Source organism: Rhinatrema bivittatum, chromosome 5 (assembly GCF_901001135.1).
Source record: "Rhinatrema bivittatum chromosome 5, aRhiBiv1.1, whole genome shotgun sequence".
Taxonomy (NCBI): domain Eukaryota; kingdom Metazoa; phylum Chordata; class Amphibia; order Gymnophiona; family Rhinatrematidae; genus Rhinatrema; species Rhinatrema bivittatum.
In genome coordinates, this window is record NC_042619.1 from 239,194,970 (window position 1) to 239,220,052 (window position 25,083).

At 46.5% G+C, this 25,083-nt stretch overlaps 1 protein-coding gene across 1 annotated transcript in view; it reads right to left on the reverse strand.

The window, feature by feature from the left end:
• The window catches only part of LOC115092419 (trifunctional purine biosynthetic protein adenosine-3-like), a 131,152-nt gene that overhangs the window by 85,508 nt on the left and 20,561 nt on the right, over window positions 1-25,083 (reverse strand). The window contains exons 5-8 of the mRNA XM_029603252.1: window positions 23,478-23,546; window positions 15,774-15,887; window positions 3,585-3,672; window positions 2,632-2,717 (exon numbers count right to left, since the gene is read on the reverse strand). Coding sequence (XP_029459112.1) covers window positions 2,632-2,717; window positions 3,585-3,672; window positions 15,774-15,887; window positions 23,478-23,546 — 357 coding nt within the window. The remainder of the gene's footprint in view (window positions 1-2,631; window positions 2,718-3,584; window positions 3,673-15,773; window positions 15,888-23,477; window positions 23,547-25,083) is intronic.

The following is a 25,083-nucleotide window of genomic DNA, read 5'->3' on the forward strand; positions in this document are numbered from 1 at the left end:
TTCTTTTTCACTCAACGAACAATAAAGCTCTGGAATTTGTTGCCAGAGGATGTGGTTAGTGCAGTTAGTGTAGCTGGGTTCAAAAAAGGTTTGGTTAAGTTCTTGGCGGAGAAGTCCATTAACTGCTATTAATCAAGTTTACTTAGGGAATAGCCACTGCTATTAATTGCATCAATAGCATGGGATCTTCTTAGTGTTTGGGTACTTGCCAGGTTCTTGTAGCCTGGTTTGGCCTCTGTTGGAAACAGGATGCTGGGCTTGATGGCCCCTTGGTCTGACCCAGCATGGCAATTTCTTATGTTCTTATTAAAGTTTAAAAAACAAAATGGAGAGAAACACTTTTCCTGCTGAGCGGCAGCCCTCCTCCTAACAGTGTGGTACTTTTTATTTTTTTCCTGCCCATCTTTTTTCTAAGCTCGTCAGCAGTGTGCTCTGATGGGCTGGGGGTTGGCCTGCTGGGCGAGCAGCACAACTCGATCGCGGCTCAGCCGTCTCAACTTATGTGCCGCATGTTCAGAGGGGGGGAGAGCTCTTCTGACGATACATTATCCGTGAAACAGCATCGGGGCAGCTCTGCTTCCACCCCGTTTTCTCTCCTTGTCGCTGGCCAGGGTGCTGATCGCTTCTTGATCAGCGCGGGAACGGTGGCCATCTTTGATTTACATTTGGCTGTTCCCACACGATTGGAGGGGGAGGGGGAAGCCCCCCCTCACCTGTCACTGGCCCTATCCGACTCTGCTCTTGATCGGGGTGACTGTGCAGGCTCCAAAGAAGCCGGCTTGGTTCCCCCCTAGTTCCTTGCCTGAGCAGGCTAGAACTTTCAGGCCTTTCTCTACTGACTTTGTGCTGCTGCTGCATGAAGCTTATCTAGCAGTGTAACTGGGTTTAAAAAAGGTTTGGATAAGTTCCTAGAGGAAAAATCCATAAACTGCTATTAATTAATAAGCAATAGAACTTGAGATTTATTTAATGTTTGAGAACTTGCCAGGTATTTGTGACTTGGATTGGCCACTGTTGGAAACAGGATACTGGGCTTGATGGACCCTTGGTCTTACCCAGTTTGGTATATCTTATGCTTTAAGCTAAGCAGTATGCAGCCTCTGCAGCCAAGGAGTAATGTTGTTTACAGGTCCAGGTGGCGAGGGGGCCTATTCCTGACCCAAAACCAATAAGGGCCCTGAACTCAGTGGTCAGAGTAATAGATAAGTATGAGAAAAATAAGTGTGAAAGCTTGCTGGGCAGACTGGATGGGCCATTTGGTCTTCTTCTGCCATCATTTCTATGTTTCTATGTAAAACGGCTGCGGTCTGACCGGCATAGGGTTCTTCTTGTACAGGGCGCATCGGGTCCCGGTGGGGGGTGACTCGGATGATTTTGTCGAGGCTCCTATAGTGACGGAGGAGGCTCAAATTCAGGGTCTTCCGGTGGACCCAGGAGATCCGGTTTCAGGTGAGCCGACTCCAGGGGATGCTATAACGGTCCCGCTGCCCGAGGGTGATGACCCAAAGGTGGTACGTCTTTTTCAGAAAGAAGAACTCAACGCCTTGCTGCCACTGGATTTTCAGGTGTTGGGAGTTAAAAATCCCACAGGTGGACTCTGATTTGGATGGAGCAGATCTGGTCCTGGATGGGATACAGGGTCCTCCTACAGCTTTTCTGTATCACAAGTCAGTGCAGAAACTGGTGGAAGAGGAATAGGCTTCTCCTAATGCTAGTCTAAAGATGGGCAGAGCCATGTCGCGGCTTTATCATTTGCCCAAGCAGGCGTTTGCAACTGTTTGCTCTTCCTAAGGTTGATGCTACTGTGTCGGCTGTTGCGAAAAAAACGACCATCCCCATGGTAGGTTCTGCAGCGTTGAAGGATGTTCAAGAATATAAGTTAGAGGTCCATCTCAAAAGGATTTTTGAGGTCTCAGCACTGGGCTTGCGCGTGCCTATCTGTACAGTTCTATGCAAAGAACATTTCTCCGTTGGGTTCAATAGTCCCAAGTGAACCTCCCCACCTCTGACGAGGAGGCAGACAGGACCGAGAGAATTGAGGCGGCAGTGGTTTATGGAGTGGATGCTCTTTATTATTTGGTTCATACTTCATCTCGCATCATGGCATCTGCAGTTTCTGCCAGAAGGTTGCTCTGGCTGCGAAATTGGATGGAAGACATTTCCTCCAAGGTGCAGTTGGGTTCGCTACCCTTTAAAGATAGTCTTTTATTTGGTGAAGATTTGGAACATTTGATACAGTCTCTGAGGGACAATAAAGTTCTCAGGTTACTGGAGGACAAGCCTAAGGGTAAACATTTTTTCTGTCATGTTCGAGGCAATGGATGTATGTCTAAGTAACATTAAAATTTATCTGATGCAGTGGTTCTATGAATAATTATAAACACAGAGTGATTATTGAAATGAGATATTAAGTGAGTGCGAAACATCACCTCCTTTGTTTATTAGGTTATAAAGATTCTTGTGAAGAGGCTTCTGCTTGGTTATATTGCAGCTCTTTAGCTTTGACATGGACAGGTACTCCAGCGATTCGCTTTCTGCACTCCTCTGAATCTGGAAGCATGGTGACTCTGGTGTATAGCATGATGGGCAGCATTGGATTATCTGCCATTAATCTTTATTTTATTACCTCACCTGGCATGCGGGTTCTCCAAAACAGCATTTAAACTTCAGTACCTTGGGGCCATCTTTGGTAAGCATTAATCCAGCATACAGTACACCTGGCCAGAGAGAGAGGAAAGGCTGTCCATCACCATCTGTCACTCCACACACAGTCCAGGAGCTTCTTAAGAACTCTCGGACTTTTTCCCCTTACACCCTCACTCAGTTTTAAAGGTGCACTACTTAAGATTTATTCATCTTTTTCACAGGTCATTACTGTAAATGAACACTGCTATCACTCACCATGGAAGGCTGTGGATTTTGGAAACCGTCAGTTTAAAAATTAGTCCTTCTGTCTTATGTATTATTGCTTATTTCACTGTAAACTCTTTTGATCTTGCAATAGAATTGCAGTTAATCACAAATTTATAAATACATTCAATAACATAAATTCAATAAAAGTATTTTTCATTCTGATGCTGCGACAGTGAGAACATGACTTCTAGTGTTACTGTCTGAAATATATGCAGTCACATCGCTGTGATATCACTTCAGAAATTTCATTGCTGCTTCTGGGAAAATGAAGCATGGGGCAAGAAATGCTCTAGAACAGTGCAAGAGATTTCTTGTTATTTGTAGGAAAAAGATCACACCAGTCACAATCATGATAGTCAAATACACACACCCACATATCATCCAAACCCAGTCATAGTATGCATTGTCTTGGACCTTTTGCTTACACTGATTTCTTCCTAGTTCTCCTTGTAAAGAAAATAAATTTGTTTGCAGATAGGACCGGAGTTTCTCTGATCTAAACCAGATCTGTTTCCTTCAAAACATTGAAACTACAAGAAACTAGAACTTGTTCATCCTGTCCAGGTCACCTGGAGCTAGTTGGTATTTCTCACACACATGTACTGTTATGCACATATACCTAGGTGGATGCTCACTCCAAGGAGCCAACACCCTGATAAGCATTCCCTTACCCACATATGGTGAGCCCTCTTGCCTCATCCCATCAATTGCTTGTTGAAGAATACTGCTGTGGATTTTCTCTAATAAAGCCTTGGGAACCTGATGAAGGACATCAGAAGAAAAGGGTGTTCATATTACATTTCTTGTCATTTTATTATAGGTGTGGGGAACCTCCAATCCACCAGTCAAGTTTTCAGGCTATTACTCATGAATATAGGAAAATTGGTTCTTACCTGGTAATTTTCATCCCTGGAATACCATAGATCAGTCCAGCAGATGGAGGCAGAGAATAAAAACTTTTGAGGCACTGCTACATAACCAAGAGTGCCACCTACAGTCCCTCAGTATTGACCTGTACCCAAGCCAAGATAGAAAACAACTCCCAAACTAAACTCCAAACCGCTCTCCAGGGCGAGCATAGAAGAAACGGTTGGCACCCCTTGAACTGGGAGTCCTCACTTCTAGGACAGAACTGAAAGAACCAACCTATATACAACTGGTATGTTCTGCAATAAACACATACTAAATCAATAATGGTCTTTCAAAAACAAAGGGATATTCCAGGAATGAAAATTAGCAGGTAAGGACCAATTTTCTTTTCCTGTTCATACCCTAGATCAGTCCAGGTAAATGGGATGTACCTAAGCTCCCCTACACTGGGCAGGAACATGAAAGATCCGCTCGTAACACACTTTCCCAAAACACAGCCTCCTCCAGCATCTGAACAACTAACCAGTAGTGTTTGGTAAAAGTGTGCAGTGAAGACCACATCATGGCCCTACAGATCTCCGAGGCAACATCAACTGACACACTGTCCAGGAGGTTGCCTGTGCCCTAGTAGAGTGTGCCTGAGGTCCCTCTGGAACCTTCCTAACTTTACAGAAATAGACTGAAAAAATAGTCTCCTTCAACCATCGATCAATTGTGCCCTTAGACAGCTTTCTTCCTTTCTTTGCTCCGCTGAACAAGACAAATAGATGATCTAAGCACTGAAAGCTGTTAGTGACCTTAAGATACCGCAACAGAGTCCAACGTACATCCAATAAGTGAAGCTCTCTCACATGCGGAGGTTCCGCTCACAAATGCGAAAATGCCAGAAGCTCCACTGTCTGGTTGATATGAAATGAGGAGACAACCTTTGGCAAAAAAGAAGGCACTGTACGCAATGAAATCCCATCATCTGTAATCCGTAGAAATGGATCTCTGTGGGACATTGTTGTGCGTTGACGAAGGCAGATGTGTGTTAGTGAGGCTCCATCAGCCCGAGAACTGATTCCTTAAAAAAATACCTTGGAAGTTTGAGGGATTGCCTTCAAGAAATTAGTGGCAGCTCCAGGCCCCTATCGAGTTCAGTAAATATAGAAGCAATAGCCACAAGATGAATGAGCAATGCTCTCAATCGGCCTATAACAGATTTTTATCAGGAAGCAGGAGATGCTGTGGCGGCGCAGGAACCAGGTAAGGAAGTGGCCCATGGAGGGGAGATCTGGATTAGAGAGACAGACCAGAATATGATGGAAAAGATATTACAAGAGATCAAGGAGCTACGGACAGAAATGTCTCATGATATGGGAGCTAGAAAACCTCCATAGAAGAGTGTAAGGCACAGCATGAGGTGGTGGGCCCTAGGGTGGAGGAGTTACAAAACCAGATGTCCATGATTGAAGATTGGGAATCCACGGCAGCAAATTCCCTCCTGGTCCTTAAAAAACAGATTAAAGCCCTTGATGAAAAAGTGGTGGACCTTGAAGACAGATCTCGTTGCAATAATGTCCACATGATGGGTATTCCTGCATGCGCAGAGGGCTGAGAGATGCGGACGTTCTTAGAAAAATTATTTTTTTTTAAATTTATTTTTTATTAATTTCACAATATAACAATTCAAGAAATAACATCTTGATGCGAAAAATAGAGAGAGATAAAGAAGCATGGAGAGTACATAAATCATCAATTACAGATCAAGGAAATAATATTAATCTCTCATACAAGTACTCAATAGAGGGGACCTAATACCACAACTGCAGGAATAATTTTTACTGTAAATACAGAAAGGAAAAGAGAAACAGACAATACAGAGCGCAAATTACATTATTTGGGGCCAAATACCAGATTTTACACTTGTTCAGTCGAAATTGGAGAAGAACTAATTAGAGGTATTGCTTTATCTGATAGAAAAGAAGAAAGCTGATTTGGGACTGTTGCGTCCGTCGGTTGCAGACGGCTGCGACCGCTCTGCCTTACCTCTTTTCTTCCATTTTCCTCCTCCTTGGGCAAGATGGCTGCTTCCGGTGCCGAGGGTCTCAGCATCTCCAGCTCAGCATGGGCGTCCCAGTCTGCCATGCTCATTCCCGTGGCCTCCTAGGGCGCTCGCACGTTGCCTACGCTCAAATACACTTCATGGCGGGAACCTCGGGGGCGTCCCCGCCGCATGACATCAATACCTTCGGGTATTTAAAGCCTCCGCTTCGCTACCATCGTTGAGTTAGCAAGGACTTCGGTTTAGCTATGCTGACTGCTCTAAGCTGCACGCTTAGACGCTTCTCTACTCTCTGGGCCTCGCTCCTTATGAAGCTCTAGGCACTCGCTCCTCGAGGTTCTCTCGCTTCCAGCCACCCTTCGGGGCCTCTACTAACTAGACAACCACTCCTCGGGAGTCTCTCTCTCTTTCTAATTTCAGGATTTTCTGGACTATCAGGTACTCGCTCCTTGAGGGCCTACCAGTCTGTATATCCTGGACCACGGACCTTCGGTCCCACCATCTCTATTACCAGGAAGACGCCGCACTACACTCCTGTGAGTACCTCTATGATCAGGTGCTCCAACTCCACCCACCGGGCTTGGCTTTACCCGCTCTGTGGGCTCCCACCTATCGTGAACATCTGGATGAGACTTCTACATCTGAAACTGTCAGAACGTATTGGCACCTTGCGAACTTCAGTGCCTTGCCTTCCTGCTTCATACCATCTTTCTACAGCAGTACAATAAGCCTTCCACCTACTGCGTCTGCTATCTGAGTTTAGCCTATCACTGTGGTTCCCCACGGGGGTCCCTCCCCGTGGGAGGAGTCATCTCCACAGCGACCAAGGGTCCACACTATGCCACAAACACAACAGGAGCAAAAAAGATATATGAAAGGCCTTGATATGTTATAGTACACTTACAAGGAAATTTAAGGAGAAATAACGCTCCAATCTCAATTACTTTTGGCTTTAACAACAGGAATTGTTTTCTTCTTCTCTTCATTGCTCTAGATAGATCTGGGAACACATTAACTTTTAAATTCATAAAAGAAGCTGAGCGATACCGAAAAAACATTCTCAATGACCATTGTTTATCCGCTTCTAAAAAAAAAAAACCCACTAAAGTTGCAGGAGTAACTAAGTTTTTCTGAGATGTTTCTAGTATTTCAGTCAGATTCATTACAGATGGTTCAGCTGGTGTCAGGACTTTAACTCTCTTCTGATCTTGTAAGTCCTTGTTCTTAAAAGGTGGGATGTAGAAAACCCTCAAGGTAAGAGGGAGGGTCTGCTCAGGAATCTTTAAGATTTCCATCATGTATTTTTTCCACATCTCCTTAGGAGGAGTATATTGATCTTTAGGAAAGTTTATAAAGCAAAGATTCTTTGCCCTAAGCTGGTTTTCCAATTGCTCCATCCTCGCAGAAAGCATCTGATTTTCTTTAATCAAAGAAATATGCATTGAGGATTTTTCCTTTATTGCCTCTTCCATTAATTCCATATATTTCTTACTTCTCAGCACTTCTTTTTCCACTATATTCAGCCGATTACCAAAGTTCCCCATATAAGAATACACAGGTGCCATTTGGTTATATATATTAGTGATCAAAACTTGTATTGCTTTTCATATCAAATTTAAAGAAATCTCAGCAGGTCTTACCAGATCTATTTTGTTGATCTCTGGGAGTGGAACTGCTTCTTCAACTAAAGGCTAAGGCCTTGTGTTACTGGCATCGTCTCCGGTTCCCAGCAGAGGGGTATAAGAGTCGGTATCCAGCTCTAAGGCAATTACAGCTTAGGCATTTCCTCCCTCAGCCCCAACTGTACCGAAGTCCATTTCAGCTCTCAGCTGATCCAAAAATCTGTCCTCAGCTGGATTCACCAGGGCCACCCGATTCACCGGGGACAGAGTTGATCGTAGCTCAAGGGAGGTATCGGGTAACGCTTCCTCCTGACGTTCTCCCTGCAAGCATTCGCCTGGGTCTAAATCTCTCCGAACATAGGCGTCCATCGGGCCCAAAATCGCTGAGGAAGAAGCAGGCAGGGCTTCTCTTTCCCTCACCCACCATTTTCTCACGGAATGAGGCATTGGGGTAAGAGACTCAGTGAGACCAGGACGGAACGCTCTCACACTCAGCATGCAGGGTCGGCCATCTTAGATCCCCTTAGAAAAATTCTTAAGCAAGCTATTGACACCTGGCGAAAATGATCCGAAACTAATAATATATAGAAGACATCGAGTGCAGGGAAAATTTATGCCATATGCTAGCAGGCCACGCGTCTTCATTATAAAATTACAGTTATCAAGCAAAAGAGTGGATACTAAGAAGAGCACGAGAAATAGGCCCACTTACATATCAAGGGAATCATGTGGCCATTTTCCATATTATAGTGGGGTAACCCAAAAAAGTAGAGCAGAATTTGCAGAGATGAAGAAGGCATTGCATAATCAACAGATGCGATTCAGGATGATTAACCCCGCAAAGCTGTTGATCTGAGTGGACAGCACCTGGAAATCATTCGAGACCCCCAGGGCAGCTGCGACATTTCTCGAGAGAACAGAGAAAAATGGCTCAGTCTCACCTCGGGTAGAGAATGATGGCGAGAAAATAGGTGGGAGGAAATGAGCACCATATGAAGCCGAAGAGGGGGGAACTGGAAGCAGCCCGCACTCCGGTGCTGATAGTAGAATGAGTCCTGGTAGGAGGCTCCCGGCCCATTGCAACTCACAAGAGTGGCCTAGTTTGATGACATATGCAGGATTACTTACAGAGGCAATCTGTAACACACACTGGGCTAATAAGGGAGCAACCACCTCTTCAGGCATACCAGCTCCCTAAGCAGACTTCGAGGATGTCTTTTCAAAGCAGAAGGCAGATCTTCTACCGCCTCTTTGGAGGTTCGATTGCCCTATCGAATTCTTGCCTGGGACTACGCCTCCTCGAGGGCATACGTATCCTCTGTCTCTTCCCGAGACCAAGGCTATGATGGAGTACATCCAGGAGAACCTTGCTAAAGGGTTCATTTGTCCCTCTACATCCCCTGCCGGTGCAGGATTTTTCTTCATGACAAAGAAAGATGGATTCCTAAGGCTGTGTATCGATTACCGCAGCATAAATGCCATCACCCATAAAGACAAATATCAGTTACCTTTGATCTCTGAGTTATTTGATCGATTACACGGAGCTTCCATCTTCACCAAATTGGATTTGCACGGAGCTTACAACTTGGTGCGTATCTGCCCCGATGACATCTGGAAAACTGCTTTCAACACCAGAGATGGGCATTACGAATATCTGGTATTTCAATGAATGATTAATGAAATCTTCAGAGACTTGTTGTATGTTAAGGTTGTGGCATACCTTGATGACATCCTTGTCTTTTCCAAGGATCTGGCTACGCATTGCACCGATGTCCGCATGGTTCTTCAACGTCTCCGCAAAAACCATCTCTTCACAAAATTGGATAAATGCCTGTTTGAAAAGACCAGTTTACCTTTCTTGGATATATAATTTCGCAACAAGGATTCTCTATTGATCCGGAAAAACTCAAATGAATCCAAGATTGGCCTCAGCCTGTGGGTCTTAGAGCACTCCAACGATTTCTAGGATTCATTAATTTTTACTGCCATTTTATTCCACATTATTCAATACTGGCGGCTCCTCTTACCGCATTGACCCGTAATGGGCCAAGATCCCAGAAGCTATTACAGCTTCTCACTGCCTCAAAGAGGCCTTCCTAGCTGGATCTTGTCTTCACCATCCAGATCCTATCTGCCCCTTCCAGGTCGAGGTGGATGCCTCCGCTATCGGTGCTGGGGCGTTCTTGAGCCAACTTTCTACTTCCGGAACCCTAGTCCCATGTTCATCCTACTCTCGCAAATTCTCTTCAGCAGAACAGAACTATAGCATTGGAGACCGCAAACTGCTTGCCATCAAATTGGTTCTAGAAGAATGGTGCCTGTGGCTAGAGGGCACCCAACATAAATTCACCATATTCACAGATCACAAGAATCTGGAACACTTGAGCCATGCCATGTGTCTCAATGCCCGTCAAGCTCGATGGGCTCTGTTCTTTTCTAGGTTAAACTTCGAACTTTGCTATCGTCCAGCTGGAAAAAAATCTTATGGCAGATGCCCCATCATGTTCCTTCAAACCAGAAGATATTCCTGAAGAACCCGGTCACATTATTGACCCAGCTTGTATTTGTTTGCCTGCAACTCACCCAGTTCCAACTGGGAAAACCATTGTGCCCCGTCGCCTCTGTGAAAGAGTCCTCCGGTGGGCACATGATTCTAAGTTTGCTGGTCACCCAGGGCGAGCGTGAACCCTAGCTTTGCTCCAGCAGTTCTTCTGGTGGCCCACTATGGTCTCTGATGCTAAAGCGTATGTCGATTCCTGCAATACTTGTGTTCCACAGAAAGCCCCGGTCGGTCGACCATGGGGTTTGCTACAGCCACTTCCAGCTCCTGAGGAACTGTGGATGCATCTCTCCACGGATTTCATTGTGGACTTACCATAGATAGATTTTCTAAAATGGCCCATTTTGTTCCACTACTGGACCTACCATCTGCTCCCAATTGGCACGCCTGTTTTTTCTCCATATATTTCGGCTACAAGGCTTACCCAAGGACATTGTCTCTGATAAGGGTCCACAATTTATTGCTCGATACTGGCACATTCTTTGCAATAAATTTGGCATCAACATCAGTTTAACAACAGTGTACCATCCGCAAGCCAATGGACAAGCTAAGCACATGAATCGCTCCTTAAAATCCTTTCTTCGCGCCTACATAAATGACCGTCAAGACAACTAGTCTGAACTCCTTCCTTGGGCGGAGTTCTCCCACAACTCCCACATTGTCACTGCCACAGGTACATTGCCTTTTTCAATCGTGTATGGGAAGCAACGGCAACCTCCACTAGCTATACCACTATCAGTGCCCTCTCCTGCTGCGCAAGCGACTGCTGATGCTCTCAAGGCACTCTGGAATCAGACAAATTTTTGCTTATGCCAAGCCGCATTCCAGGCCAAGAAGTCTGCGGACATCCATCGATGCTCGGCCCGAGTTCCTTCCTGGCCAAAAAGTCTGGTTAAGAATTCGGTATATTCAGCTTAAAATACCTTCCCAAAGGTTTGCACCGAGATATATTAGACCTTTTCCGATTATTCATCGTGTTGGACCAGTTACATACCAGCTTTGGTTGCCTCCAACATTAGGAATCCATAATACGTTCCACGTATCACTTCTGAAGCCAGTAGTTCTATCTTGGCCTTCACGTAAGGCTCCCGAACTAGCTCCACTGGTAGCGGAGACCAACACTATTTATAAGGTCCATGAAGTCCTTGATGTTTGCCATACGGGCTGCCGGTGGGAATACCTCCTTTCCTGAGAGGGTTATGGGCCCGAAGAGAATTCATGGGAACCAGCTCGTAACATCTTGGATAAAACCCTGCTCCTGCAATTTCACCGTGCCCATCTGGGCAAACCCAGACCTCCAAGAAGGGGGCATAAAGGGGGGCGGTACTGTTACACGTGCCAGACGCAGCAGACCAGTGGCTCGGCCCCCTCACCTCTCTCAGATGAATCCAGTATCTGGTCCCTCTTCCCTGATGGCGGTAGGCCACCTGCTCCGTCCTCGGGCCACCCCTGGTGCCTCAGCTACTGCTACGGATTCCTGTGCTCCGCGTTGGGCCTCTCCGCGTGGCCCGTGGAGAGACACCGCCGTTCAGTGCCATGCCCCTCCCTAGGTGCGCGCGCGTGTACCAGTGTGACTTATGAAGGGCCCACGGCAGGAACTTGGCTGCAGCCCCAGATGATGACGTCAGCAGAACTCCGGTATTTAAGACCGGACTCCACTTCCAATGATTGCCTTTGCAACAGGTCTCCATGTTGGTCGTGTACTCGTTGCCTCCTGGTGATTCTCCTACGTTCTTGGTTCCTGATTCTCGCTGACTCCTGTTCCTGTTCTCCATGTTCCTGCGTTCCTGATTCCTATTCTACTATTTGGACTGCCTTCTCGGACACGACCACTGCTTTGCCTGCCTACGCCATTGACCCTCTCCAAGCCCGGACCACTGCAATTCCTTGACTACGCTATTGACTCTCTCCTCGTCCAGACCTCAGGCTTGCCTTGCCACCGCTTCTAGATTGCCACCGGCCCTGACTCCAGCTTGCTTGACGACGCCTCTTCAGTCTACATCCTGGACTTGGCCTATTTAGGCTTTGGCCTGTTCTTACCCGGGCGCCCCCAGTCCTTTGAATCTATTGGCACCCGGGTCTCCGGGTCCCTGCCTTGTCCAGTACAGACTTCTCCTTTCTACTGTTGCTGCCTCTGGGCTGACTTCTCTGCCTATTCATCGACGACATACAGAGACCCACCTAAGTCCAGCTGGCCCTGGCACCCAAAGGCTCAACCCACAGGGAATGAGGGCTGGTATTGGTGAAGCGCCAGCCAGCCTCCATCCTTCAGCCCACTCCGCCTGCCGACAGTGGGGACCCGTAGGATCCCTCCTACGGGTAGCGTCAACCCCACCTTGGCCCAAGGGTCCACCTCCAGCACAACAGTTCCCCTTTGACTCCCTCAGATGCTTCATCAGCTGTTCCAAGCCCTCCCCGAACAGCAGCTTTCCTTTAAAAGGAAGATTACACAGCTGTGACTTGAACCACACATCCGCTGACCAAATACACAACCACAGAAGTCTCTGCGCTGCCACTGCTGAGACCATACTCCTGGTTGAAGTCCAAATCAAATCATACCACATATCTGCCACATATATGACCCTGGCCTTCAACCAGGCTGCCCTCTTAGAATTGTCCACTGGGGCAGACTCCTTCTCCTGAGATTTCTGCACCCAGTGCAAACAGGCTACCACAAATTGTCACTCAATGATTTAAGGCCGAGACCTCAAACATCCTCTTCAACTGAATTTTTAGCTTATGATCCTGAGCATCCTTCAGCATAGCCGACCCTGCCACTGAGATGGTAATCCTTTTGGTCTCCGCTGAGATGGAAGTATCAACCTTGGGCAACACCAAAAGCTTCAAAGGTAGCCTCCGTCAACAGATATAACTTTGCCATTGCCCACCTCAGGAGTTTCCCACTCCCAGCTCATCAACTTCTTCACCTTCTTCGGCAATGGAAAAGCCTTTGGTGGTCTCCAAAGTCCATCCAGGATCTAGTTTATCCCCTCATTATCCAGTTCCTCCTGTATGACTTTGATCCCCAGTTCTTCCAGAACCTGGGGAATGAGAGGCTTCAACACCTCCTTGTGAAATAATCGGAGCACCATAGGGTCATCCCCTTCCTCAGTCGTAACCTCCTCTGCGTCTGATACATCCATGCTCTTATCCTGATCCATCACCACGGTTCTGTCTCCTGGATCATCCCCAGTATCATCACCGAGGACATCCCGCGACCCATCAGATCCCTCCGAAGCCATTGAGTCCTCATCTCCCTCAGGATGGTGAAGACCCAAATGACGGAGAAGACTTCCCAACCCCCCAGCTGGAGCCACCATGGATTTCTTAGAGAGTGGATGTGATTTCTGGCTTGGGGGCCATTTACCTCCTGCTCCCTTCTTAGCCAAAAAAGCTTTGTGAAGGAGAAGAACAAACTCTGTAGAAAATTAATTCACATCACTGATCCCGTAATCTAGCATGGCCCCCTCAGGCTTCTTTTCATCTTACCTATCCCCTAACTCGGTCTGAACCTGAGTCACTGGAGACAGTGGAAGAAGGAGTCCCTGGGCTCTCTAGAAGCTGTCTGCCTCTTACCACATGGACCAGCCCCACCGGGAGAGTCTGCCCTACTCTCAGCCCCACCGGGAGTCTCTCTGACAGGTCCTTGTGACCGGGTGGTTCTCCTGCTGCCTGCCACCCCTGCGGAGGTTCCCTCCCCTCTGGTGGCAGAATCTGCACACAACACAGCCGAGTTGAGCCGCAAACGCCTGCAACCACAGGCCCGATATGCTTTCCTACACTCAAAGGCTGGCGCCATTACTGGAGCGCATGTGGCACTATCGCTCCAAGCCTCACTGCTGCGCCTAAAAAGGGAAACTGTCAGTGGCACAAGTCACCTTCCCCGAGCTGCCCTGGATCCCCGGAGTCCCAAGAATTCATTGCTTCTTCCACCCCCAGCACCTGCCATGTAACTGAAGGCATCTGATAACCTGCACTTGACTCTCCTTTTCTTTTTTTTTTTTTTTTTTTTTTTTTTTTTAAAGAAGCAGAGCTTCAGTTGCAGCAGCAGGGAAAGTCCAGTAAAAACACTAAAGGAATACTTCCCTGTCCTTGGCCGTAGGTGGGAGGAGAAGACTTTAGGAGGAAAGAAGAAACCAGAACTCCTGGCTTTCAGTCACCTGGATGCTGTGAGCTGAGGCAGATCAGAGGTTAGCAACCCCCAGCTCACCCAGCTCTACCTGAGGGATGGTCCACGAAGGAACCTAATACTTCAGGGAGCACCTTTTCAAATCTTGTGTCTTCCTTCTCTTCTCTTCTTTCTTTCTCTTCTATTCTTTCTTTCTATTTATTCTTTCTTTTTCTTTTTTTTTTTCAGACTGCAGGTTTGCACGTCTACCGTCTGCTGGAGGCAGAGAAATACTGAGGGACTGCAGGTTATGTAGCAGTGCCTGAAGTTTTTATTCTCTGCCTCCATCTGCTGGTAGGGATGCAAAACCCACTTGACTGGACTGATCTGGAGTATGAACAGGAAGCATGAGATAGTTTCACATATTGTTGAAGCAGTGTGCATTCATATCTGTCTCAGGCATATTCAGTAGGAATATCCTGACTGGCTTGCAGTCCTCGAGGATCGGGGGTTTCTCACTGAAGTTTACTGTAAAAGAATTGCTCAATCAGGTACCACTTAATTTCAATTTCTGTTTTTTTCCAGTCTAAATATATCAGCATTACACTATATTCACTTTATGAATGCACAGAAAAAATTACAAACATAATTGAAAGGGCTGCTCAAATTGGGTACTTGAAAATCTCTAAAAAAATCAGTTGTGCTATCTCAGCAATATTCATTTCCACTTATTTAGCTATACCTTGCATTTCTCTCGCCAAATCTTTTTTTTTAAAGGATGCAGTGCCGGGCTGCTAAGCCGTGCTGCGTTATGTTATAAAGCAGAGATGGGATCCCATGCTAGCTGCGGAGACACAAAACCAAAGGTACCAGAAGCATGAAGAGCTATCATGGAACGAGCTGCGTGGTGTGCACCATCCTAAAGTCTCATTCAGTCCCCATATCCACAGTGCAATGCCAGATCTGCCACAGAAGAACATCCTGTTATAAAACACGCCCTCTGTGTGCTTTGCTCTGCACCAGATCACTGATCACCTAAGTTGGCTGGACAGAAACATAGGTCTGCTTCTGCCCCCCTCCGTACTGATGACCTTTCACTGTAGTTTGCAGTTTTTACCGCAGCACTGAAAGAAACACTGCATTAATGTTGCTGGCTACAAATGACGCTAGCTCCACATTCAGATCTTCCCCTAGCTCACTGCAGCATGCTGTGGATAAAGCTGATTGTGACTCTGTTCCTTGTACAATGATCTCAGGCAGGATAAGTAACACTGGTTTGTATCCTCAACCTGGAGAGGCTGATCCTGTCCTGGTCTTGCATGGAGATGAAGTCCCTTCTTCTCACAGGGGAAAAGGACTTGCAAGTCCATGCGTGCAATAGGCAAACCCAGGACTGGATCAGCCTCTCTGTGATGACCTGGGCGGGGGGTGTCACCCTAACAATAAAAATAAGCAGCTCTCAGGACACGTGTGTTAACAGACTTGGCTGGATGTGCACTATTAAAGCAAGCATGGGTTTCTGAGACAGACACTTATTTAACCTGTACCCCCACAGATAGACCACCATCAGACTAAGCACTGAAAATGACAGCAAATCCCTAATTAAACATTACGCTTCAAAATAAATACATGTTTTATTTAAGAGCACTGCACCTGAGGGACTGGGCAATATGCTCCTATGCCTCCTAGGCATCCCTCCAAACATGGCTCATGGTCCTGGACTGGTGGCATGAGAGCAGCAGTAATGCCATCACTGAAACATAAGCACTGTAAAAGAACACAGGATATTATTACCAGCACTACAAGGGAGTATACAGTATTAGTGCCAACAGTGTAAGAGAATATTAGTGCCAGCACTGCAAGGGAGCACACAGCATTAGTGCAGAGCACTGCAAAGGAGCACATAGCATTAGTGGGAGAGGCCAGTGGCGCTGCCAACATTTAAGAACATAAGAAATTGCCATGCTGGGTCAGACCAAGGGTCCATCAAGCCCAGGATCCTGTTTCCAACAGAGGCCAAACCAGGCTACAAGTACCTGGCAATTACCCAAACACTAAGTAGATCTCATGCTACTGATGCCAGTTATAGCAGAGGCCATTCCCTAAGTAAACTTGATTAATAGCAGTTAATGATCTTCTCCTCCAAGAACTTATCCAAACCTTTTTTTAAACCGAGCTACACTAACTGCACTAACCACATCTCCTGCCAATAAATTCCAGAGTTTAATTGTGCTTTGAGTGAAAAAGGATTTTCTCCAATTAGTCTTAAATGTGCTACTTGCTAACTTCATTGTGTGCCCCCTAGTTCTTCTATTATGCGAAAGTGTAAATAACCAATTTAAGAGCACTGCACCTGAGGGACTGGGCAATAAGCTCCCATGCCTCCTATGCATCCCTCCAAACATCGCTCATGTAAGAGAGAGAGAAAGATAGAGGACGCACGCATGTATGTGTGTATGTGTGTGTGTTAGCATGTGAGATGTATATTTCCTGGTTCTCTGGGAGCAGGCAGCAGAAAAACAGGCCCAGCGTTGCTGTCGGTGCTCCCAGAACCAGTAGTAGAAGAATAGGCTCAGCATTGCTGCCGGCAGCTGTAGAAGGTAGAGATTGGCCCTGTGAGAGTAAGTGCCAGTGATGAGTGTGTGTGTGTGTGCGTATGAGGGTGTGTGGGTGTATGTGTGTGTATGAGCGTGTGTGGGTGTATGAGGGTGTGGATGTGTGTACGTGTGTGTATGTATGATGATGTGTGTCTGTGTGTGTGTATGAGGGTGTGTGGGTGTGTGTGTGTATGAGGGTGTGTGGGTGTGTGAAGGTGTCTGTGGGTGCATATGTGTGAGAGAGTGCCTGTGTGTGGAGGTGGGGGTGGGGATGAGAGAGCGGAAGCATGTATGTGTGTGTGTGTGTGCAGGAGTGAGAGGAATCATGTGTGAGAGATAAAGAGGAAGCATGTATGTGTGAGAGAGAGATGGAGGAAATGTGTCTGTCTGTCTCTTTCACGCACACACACTCAAGCTTTCTCTGTCTCTCACCAAGCATGTATGTGTATGGGAGACAGAGGGAGCATATTTTGTTTGTGTCTCTGTTTGTGTGCGTACCCCCAGTTCATGACAATCTCAGGATAACAGGTATGGAGAGTGGGGGATTTTTTAAATCCTTATTAGTTTTAATTACTGAGTGTTATTTGGTGTCTGCTGTTTTGAAATAATTTATCAATGTTTAGGAAATTTTTAAAAATTTGTACAGGAGCTTCTAATTATTGAATATTATTCTATTCATCAGCTGTTTTGAAATGTATATTTTTTAGTATGATTTTAGTATTCTGATTGATTTATATTTCTTGATTGTATTGTTTTGAGGAATAGTGATTTTCTGCTTTTCCATTGTTTCACTGCATACAGAATCTGGCTTGTGGTTTCCAGGTCAGTTTTTTGTCTGCATGTAAGAGAGAGAGAGAGAGATAGAGGAAGCGTGTGTGTGTGTGTGTGTGTGTGTGTGTGTGTGTGTGTGTTAGCATGTGAGAGAGACACAGCAAGTATGTGTGTGTGTATGTGAGAGAGAGATGAAGGAAGCATGACTGTGTGTGTGAGAGAGAGACATAGAGGAAGTGTGTGTGTGAGAGAGGTACAGAGAAAGTGTGAGTGTGTGTTTGTGTGTGTGTCTCTCTCTCACATACACACATGTGCTCCTTCTGTCTCTCACCAAGCATGTATGTGTGTATGAGAGAGGGGGAGCATATTTTGTGTGTGTGTGTGTGTGTGTGTGTGTGTGTGTGTGCATGCGTGCAACAATCTTAGGATGACAGATATGGAGAGTGGGAGATTTTTTAAATCCTTATTTGTTTTAATTATTGGGTGTTATTAGATGTGTCTGCTGTTTTGAAATATTTTATCGATGTTTAGGAAATTTTAAAATTATATTTTGGGGGGTGCCAAAGAAGTATCCACCCCAGGTGCCAAATACTCTAGGTACGCCACTGCAAAGGGGCACACAGTATTAGTACCAGCACTGCAAAGGAGCACAAGCATTAGTACTAGCACTGCAAGAGAATATTAGTGCTGGTGCAGCAAGGGAGTACACAGAATGAGTACCAGCACTGCAAGGGACCACACAGCATTAGTGTTATACCCAGTCACAGATGGCTGCGACCACTGTTGCTCACCTCTTGCCTCTCAGTTCTGACTCCGTTGGGTAGACTTGCGACCTCCGCCAGCTATCGCTGGCCTGCCTGCCCCTGTTCCCGGGCCTCCCTGGACGGCGTGGACGCTGCTGACCGCCATCTTGCCCTCGGAATTCCTTAGGTGTGCGCGTCATGGCGGGAACCTCGGGGTGTTGTCGTCCCCCCCGATGACGTCATTCATCACGGACTCTTAAGCCGGCTGGTCCTGTCTGCCTACGACTTGGCAACGAGTTCCTTCATTGCTGAATCCGCTTCGCTCGCTAAAGGACTCTTCGTTCCAGCTCCTGCTTCCTCGGCATGAGATGTCCCGAGTACCCACTCCTTGGGGGCCCTTTCCTCGTCTCTGGCTATCCGCTCCTCAGAGGACCTTTCGTCCAGGACTGCTGCCTGCCCCGTTCCTCGGGGCTTCCTCTGGAACCATCACTACTCCTGTGAGTACCCCGCTCCATGGACCACTACCATATCATCTCTACTGAGGAACCCTCATCGGTGTACCCTGCTCCGCAGACCACTACCGTACCATCTCAACTGAGGAACCCTCCTCGGTGTACCCCGCTCCACGGACCACTACCGTATCATCTCTACTGAGGAACCCTCATCGGTGTACCCCTCTCTGCGGACCACTGCCATGTCATCTCTACTGAGGAACACTCATCGGTGTACCCCGCTCCGCAGACCACTACAGTACCATCTCTATGAGGAACCCTCATCGGTGTACTCCGCTCCGCGAACCATTACAGTACCATCTCTACTGAGGAACCCTCGTCAGTGTACCCCACTCCGTGGACCACTACCATATCATCTCTACTGAGGAACCCTCATCGGTGTACCCCGCTCCACAGACCACTATCGTATCATCTCTATTGAGGAACCCTCATCGGTGTACCCCGCTCTGCGGACCATTGCCGTATCATCTCTACTGAGGTATCCTCCTTGGGTGTCCCCCACTTCACAGAATCCGTGGCACCCCTGTGTCTATGTGCCTTTCCTTCCTCACTCCCCGCACCGCAGGCAGCGCCGCTCTTCTTCTCTAATAAAGACTCTAGACTTCTAGCTGTGTTTGACGTCAGCTGAGACCTCGCCTCCTGACGGTGAGGCTCATGGGGCTCCTCCCCGTGAGCGGTACCATCTCTCACCTCGGCCCAGGGCCCACATACCCACAAATCCTAACAGAACAATTAGTGCAGCACTGCAAGAGAATATTAATGCCAGTGCTGCAAGGGAACACACAGCATTAGTATCAGCACTGCAAGGAAGCACATAGCATAAGTATCAGTACTGCAAAGGGGCACACAGCATTAGTGCCAACACTGCAAGGGAGCACACAGCATTTGTACCATTACTGCAAAGGGGCACACATCATTAGTACCAGCCCTGCAAGGGAGTACAGAGCATTAGTATCTGTACTGCAGAGGGGCACACAGCATTAGTACCAGTACTACAAGCGAGCAGACAGTATTAGTACCAGCACTGCAAGGGAATATTAGCGCCAGTACTGCAAGGGAGCTCATAGCATTAGTAGCAGTACTACAAAGCATTAGTACCAGCACTGCACGGGGGCACACAATTATTACCAGCACTGCAAGCGGGCACACAGCATTAAAACCAGCACTGCAATAGAATATTAGTGCCAGTACTGCAAGGGAGCACATAGCATTAGTGCCAGAACTGCAAGGGGAACACAGTATTAGTAGCAGTACTGAAAAAGGGCACACAGAATTAGTACCAATACTAGAAAGGGGCACACAGCATTAGTACCTGTACTGCAAAGGGGCACACAGCATTAATACCATCACTTCAAGGGAGCACACAGCATTAGTGCCGGCACTGCAAGAGAATATTACCGCCAGTAATGGAAGGAGCAAACAGCATTAGTAGCTGTAGTGATTGGGAGCACACAGCATTAGTACCAATACTGCAAGGGGGCACACAGCATTAGTGCCAGTTCTGCACTGGAGGCACAACATTAGTATCAGTATGAAAGGAAAATTAGAGTATTGGTACCAGAACTGAAAGGAAACACAAAGCATTAGTGCTAGCATCGAATACTAGTGCCTGGTAAAATGACCAACCCTTTTAAAGATTTTTTCCCAATTGTCAAGCCTGCCAAGTTACCCAGCTTTGGTGGAGATGCCAAGTCAACTCAGTCAGAGATTTGAGGCCATTTCTTTATTTCTGACAGCCTCAGCCTGCTGCATTATGGCACCTGTAGTACTGATTTTACATTATGGAAGCAGAGACTACAAACACCACCATGCAATGGGGTGTAAGTTAAAAAAACACAGACTGGCAAAACAGATCCCTCCTTGAGGTGGGTCATGTAACAGCTCTGGCATTGCAGGGACACTCTAGGTCATACGTAGCATTTTGCTGTCCCTCTTTCAAAGCATTGTAAACCCTGTAGTTATGATCAGTGGTTCTCAACCCCAGTCTGGTTTACAAGGTATCCACAATGAATATCTGACAACCAAAGTGGCTGAGCAGGCCCCAAGTGTCACTGATTAAACTGGAAGAAGTAGGATAAATAATCCTACAAAGCATTGGGATATACATTAAGTTTTTAAACCCAGTATAAAGTGCGACATTCCAGAGAGCCTTGGTTCCCTTTATATATAATGTTTCCAACGGATGTAAAAATCAATATATCTAGTAAGACATATTTGAACCTCTCGATGCAAAACCAACTTTGAAATATATTCTGGAGTACAAAACAGCACAATGCTTTGGAAAAGTAATATATCCCTTTATATTGCAATTCATTTTCAGACAGTCAAACTACACTAAATGTCCATTCATAAGGGGTCATAAGAAATGAAAAGTGATAGAAGTGACAGTGACTAAAACAACTGACTTGCCAAGTAAACAATCAGTAACTAAGGAGCCAGCAATTCTTGAGATATATAAATGTATTTATTAAAACTTGATTAAGTATGTCACATCCATAGGAACATCAAAGCATGGTACACATACATATAAAACCATAGACCCCCCTCCCACATAATCCCTCAACCAGTCCTAACTAATTCAACCCTAATTAGCAATATACTAAAATTGTTGATACACCTTGTGACCTCGGGCAAGTTTCTTTACCCTTCATTTCCTCAGGTACAAACTTAAGGCTTGATTCCTCTGTCTATGGGAAAACAGCTTAGTAAATGAGACTTTTAGAGATTATAAGCCCTCTGAGGAAATACCTGAATGTAATCCTCTTTGAAGTGTCATCAAAGACAAAATATAAATAAAAATGATTAAAAATTAATACATTCACTAATAAGATGTTGCGCACCCCGTCCGCGCTCGCCCCACGCACACGCCTGCTTACCTTCCTAACTCCTCTGCAGGTTCCGGGTCAGCCTCTCCTGCGGCCGCAGCCAGCTCCTCGAGGCCTCGGCATCCCGCGGCGGCGGTCACCGGGCCTTCCTCAGCTCACTAGGCCTCACGGCAGGGCTTGGCGTCCTCCGTGGCGTCAGCCCCGCCCCTAGGCTTGCACGTGCTCGCAGACCACCCGATCCCTTATAGGGCCAGGGGCGGGTCCAAGCTCCATGGCGCACTCTGATTGAGCACAATATATCAGGAAGTTCCTGCCTTCACTTCCTTGCCTTGGCAATTGGGTCGACACTGTGTGTGTACTAGTTTGCCTCAGTGTCTCATCGCTTGTTCCAGTCTTGTTCCAATGTCCTCCTGTTCTAGCGTCTGTTTGTTCCTGCGTTCCCTCAGGTAGTACCTCTTGGACTGACTCTCTGGTACTGACCTCTGCCTGTTCTTGACTACACTGATCGCTGCCTGAATACTGACCTCTGCCTGCTCTTGACTACGCTGATCGCTGCCTGGACCCTGACCTTCGCCTGCCTCCTTGTCCATGTCTGATCTCTGGAACCTGACCCCTGCTTTGGCTGACTACTCTCGGATTGACCTTTGGAACTTGACCCCTGCTTTGGCTGACTACTCTCGGACTGACCTCTAGAACTTGATCTCTGCTATCACTGACCACTTCTCCTTGAGCCTGGCCCTGCTCCTAGCCTTGTCATCACAGACACTGTTCTGGCCTTTCTTGATTCCCCCAAGTTTCCAGTTCTGACATTGACCGTGCACCCTTGATCCTGGTGGACACCTCTATACTTCCTATCCGGGAGACCCTGCAAGGCCCAGCTAAGTGCAAGCGGCCCGGGTCCCCATGGGCTCCACCCGGGGGGGACCGTGGGCTTCCAGTGGTGAAGCTCCAGCTAGCCTCTGTCTCCTTCTGTGCTCCGCCTCCTGGTGGCAGTTGCTTCCTGGGCCCGACCAGGAAGCCCCTTCTCACTGTCTCAGGACAAGGGTCCACCTCCAGGCACAACATAAGATAATTGCCCCAACCAACTAGATATAGTCAGTATCTAGCAGGACATTTAACCAAGTTGCACAAACATGTAGGCCTTATAACTATGTTGTAAGCCAAGTAACAGATAAGCCCAGGCAATTCCAACAGAGCTGTCTGTGAGAAGTGTAAAGACCTGTTGATGTACTGAAGTTGTCTTCCATGCATTTCTTACGGGGGTCCCCCCCACAAATCATGTGCAACTTTTAAAAGCTACAAAACTCAGATATCCCCCAAGGGAACTAGCTTCATGCAAAATCTGCTTCATCAACCAAAATTTCATTCCACCCAAATAAAATTCTTTATTCTCTATATCAAGATATCAAGTTTTGTTAGAACTGGCCCAGTGGTTCTTGAGATATGATGAGCTGAATTTATCCTCCATGCATTTCTTATGGGGAGATTGCCAATTTTGCCTCCTCCTGTGGTCCCCCCCCCCCAAATCACTTGTGAACTTTGAAAAGAATAAAAGTCAAATGTCCCCCCCCCCCAAAAAAAAGCCTACCCCTTCGGCAAAGTTTGGTTCAGTTTGGTCTAGCTATTAAGAATTTGAAAATGAAGGGGGAGGACATACTCAATGATCTGCACCCGAGGAACAGAGGCTCATAAAATCAATAATGGGTCACTTGGCAGCTCTGCATTGGGTGTCTGCAAGAGAAACCCTTTTAGTTGGGGGTTGCAGGCCTGTGTAGCAGTCTGCACGGTACTAGGAAACGGTACTTCTGACAGGAGTAATTTGTGCAGAAAAGATGGAATCGAGAAAAGACAACACAACACTAGAATGTCTCTATTCAAACGGCCCATGTCAAAGAATGTGTCTACATACAGCGAGCTCTTCTCCTTCCAGACGCTCTTCTACAAGGAAGGTTTGTGCAGCACATCCGACTTTCTTATCCTGCAATAAAGACAATCTCTAGTTACCACACCACTGTGCACTCTTTACCAACATGACAGAATCCTACTAACTGCTGCAAATATAAAGCTCTAGAAAATGTATATATAACAATAGAAAAGTATATTTCTTTGCAGTGCCTTGACCTCACCACTGGGCTCCAGGCACTGTGATCATTAGGAGGTCCATATTCAAAACATGTATGTGAATAAAATGTTTTGCAATGTTTTTCTATCAGGAAATGTTTGGAGTGTTTTGTCTATCACAATGTAAAAGAATGTGTAGATGAGTTGAAGCATTCCAGCTCCTAGAGGAGCAGAGGGGACATGATTATGACTTCTTGGCAATGAGCTTACCAGTTTCCCCGAGGCCTGGATATTGCTGACTTTTCACAGGGAAATTGAAGGGCAGCCTTCTTTTGAACAAAATTATTGATGTCAGCTCGTTCCCCACGTTTCAAGAACAAAAGCATGCAAGCAAACATTTGTGCAAAATAAAAAAAATATATTTTGTAGAAGCACGTCTATGTGCCTGAACACATTTTACCTCTTCTAGAAGTTGCTAGAAACTAAAGTCTTGGGCCCAAGATGTGCCATGTCAAAACTATGCAAGGAACATGAGTTGCAGGATTTTGGCATTTCTTTGTCTGACATTTGATTGTTTTTTACATCTGATCTCTGATGTGGCAAAACCTCAGATACCTTACAGGGCAAGTATGGTTCTAAATCTGAAGTGGTCACAACCTTGTTGCAGTGGATCAAACGGAGAGAGGCCATACTACAGAAAGTGGTACAGGAGAATGAAGCTTCATGAAACTCACACTGACACCCTGAGGTCTGTTTTCTGTGCATCCTCAATGGTAATCAATAAGTGTGCCATTGTAAGAAGCTGTGCACCAAGCACTGCTGTTGGTAATCATGGCATTTCACAGTGGATCTCTAGTTCAAAAAGATGGGAATGAAGCACTCGGGTAACTTCTAGTAACTTTTCTGTATGGGGATAAATAACCTGCATAGAGCAGTGGTTACAACCTGGAACAAGAAGGTGAGGGGTTAACCTGTGGTAATGTTTTGGATGTCTGTTACTAGATGTCACGGTTGAAGAATCTTTTATCTTTGGAAATCTTCTCCCAGTTTATTACAGGACAAGGGATAGTTCAGGAGCTTGAAGTCACTCTACTCTACTCATATTGCCTGATAAACATAACCAGAGGAACCCCAGCTACATTTGTATACCATGTGCTGGCAAGGTCACTGAGAAAAGAAACAGTGGGAGTCAGTGGCAGTGCTGTGCTTTGCTGTACCTGGGATTTAGGTTTGATTCCCCACTTGTTGAGCTGATTAGGGCTGGGAATTCTGCTGAGGCAGTTATAATTCATAGCCCCTGCCTGGGAGGGAGCACCAGTCATTGCGCAACTGTGATACCTACTGGCTGTAAGGCACCACAGTTCATGGCTCTCAACCAGGGGTCTGTTGCTGTTGTGACTAGTCTAGATGGGAGGAGATTAAAAATGTTGGAAATTGCTGGTAACTTCCCAGGA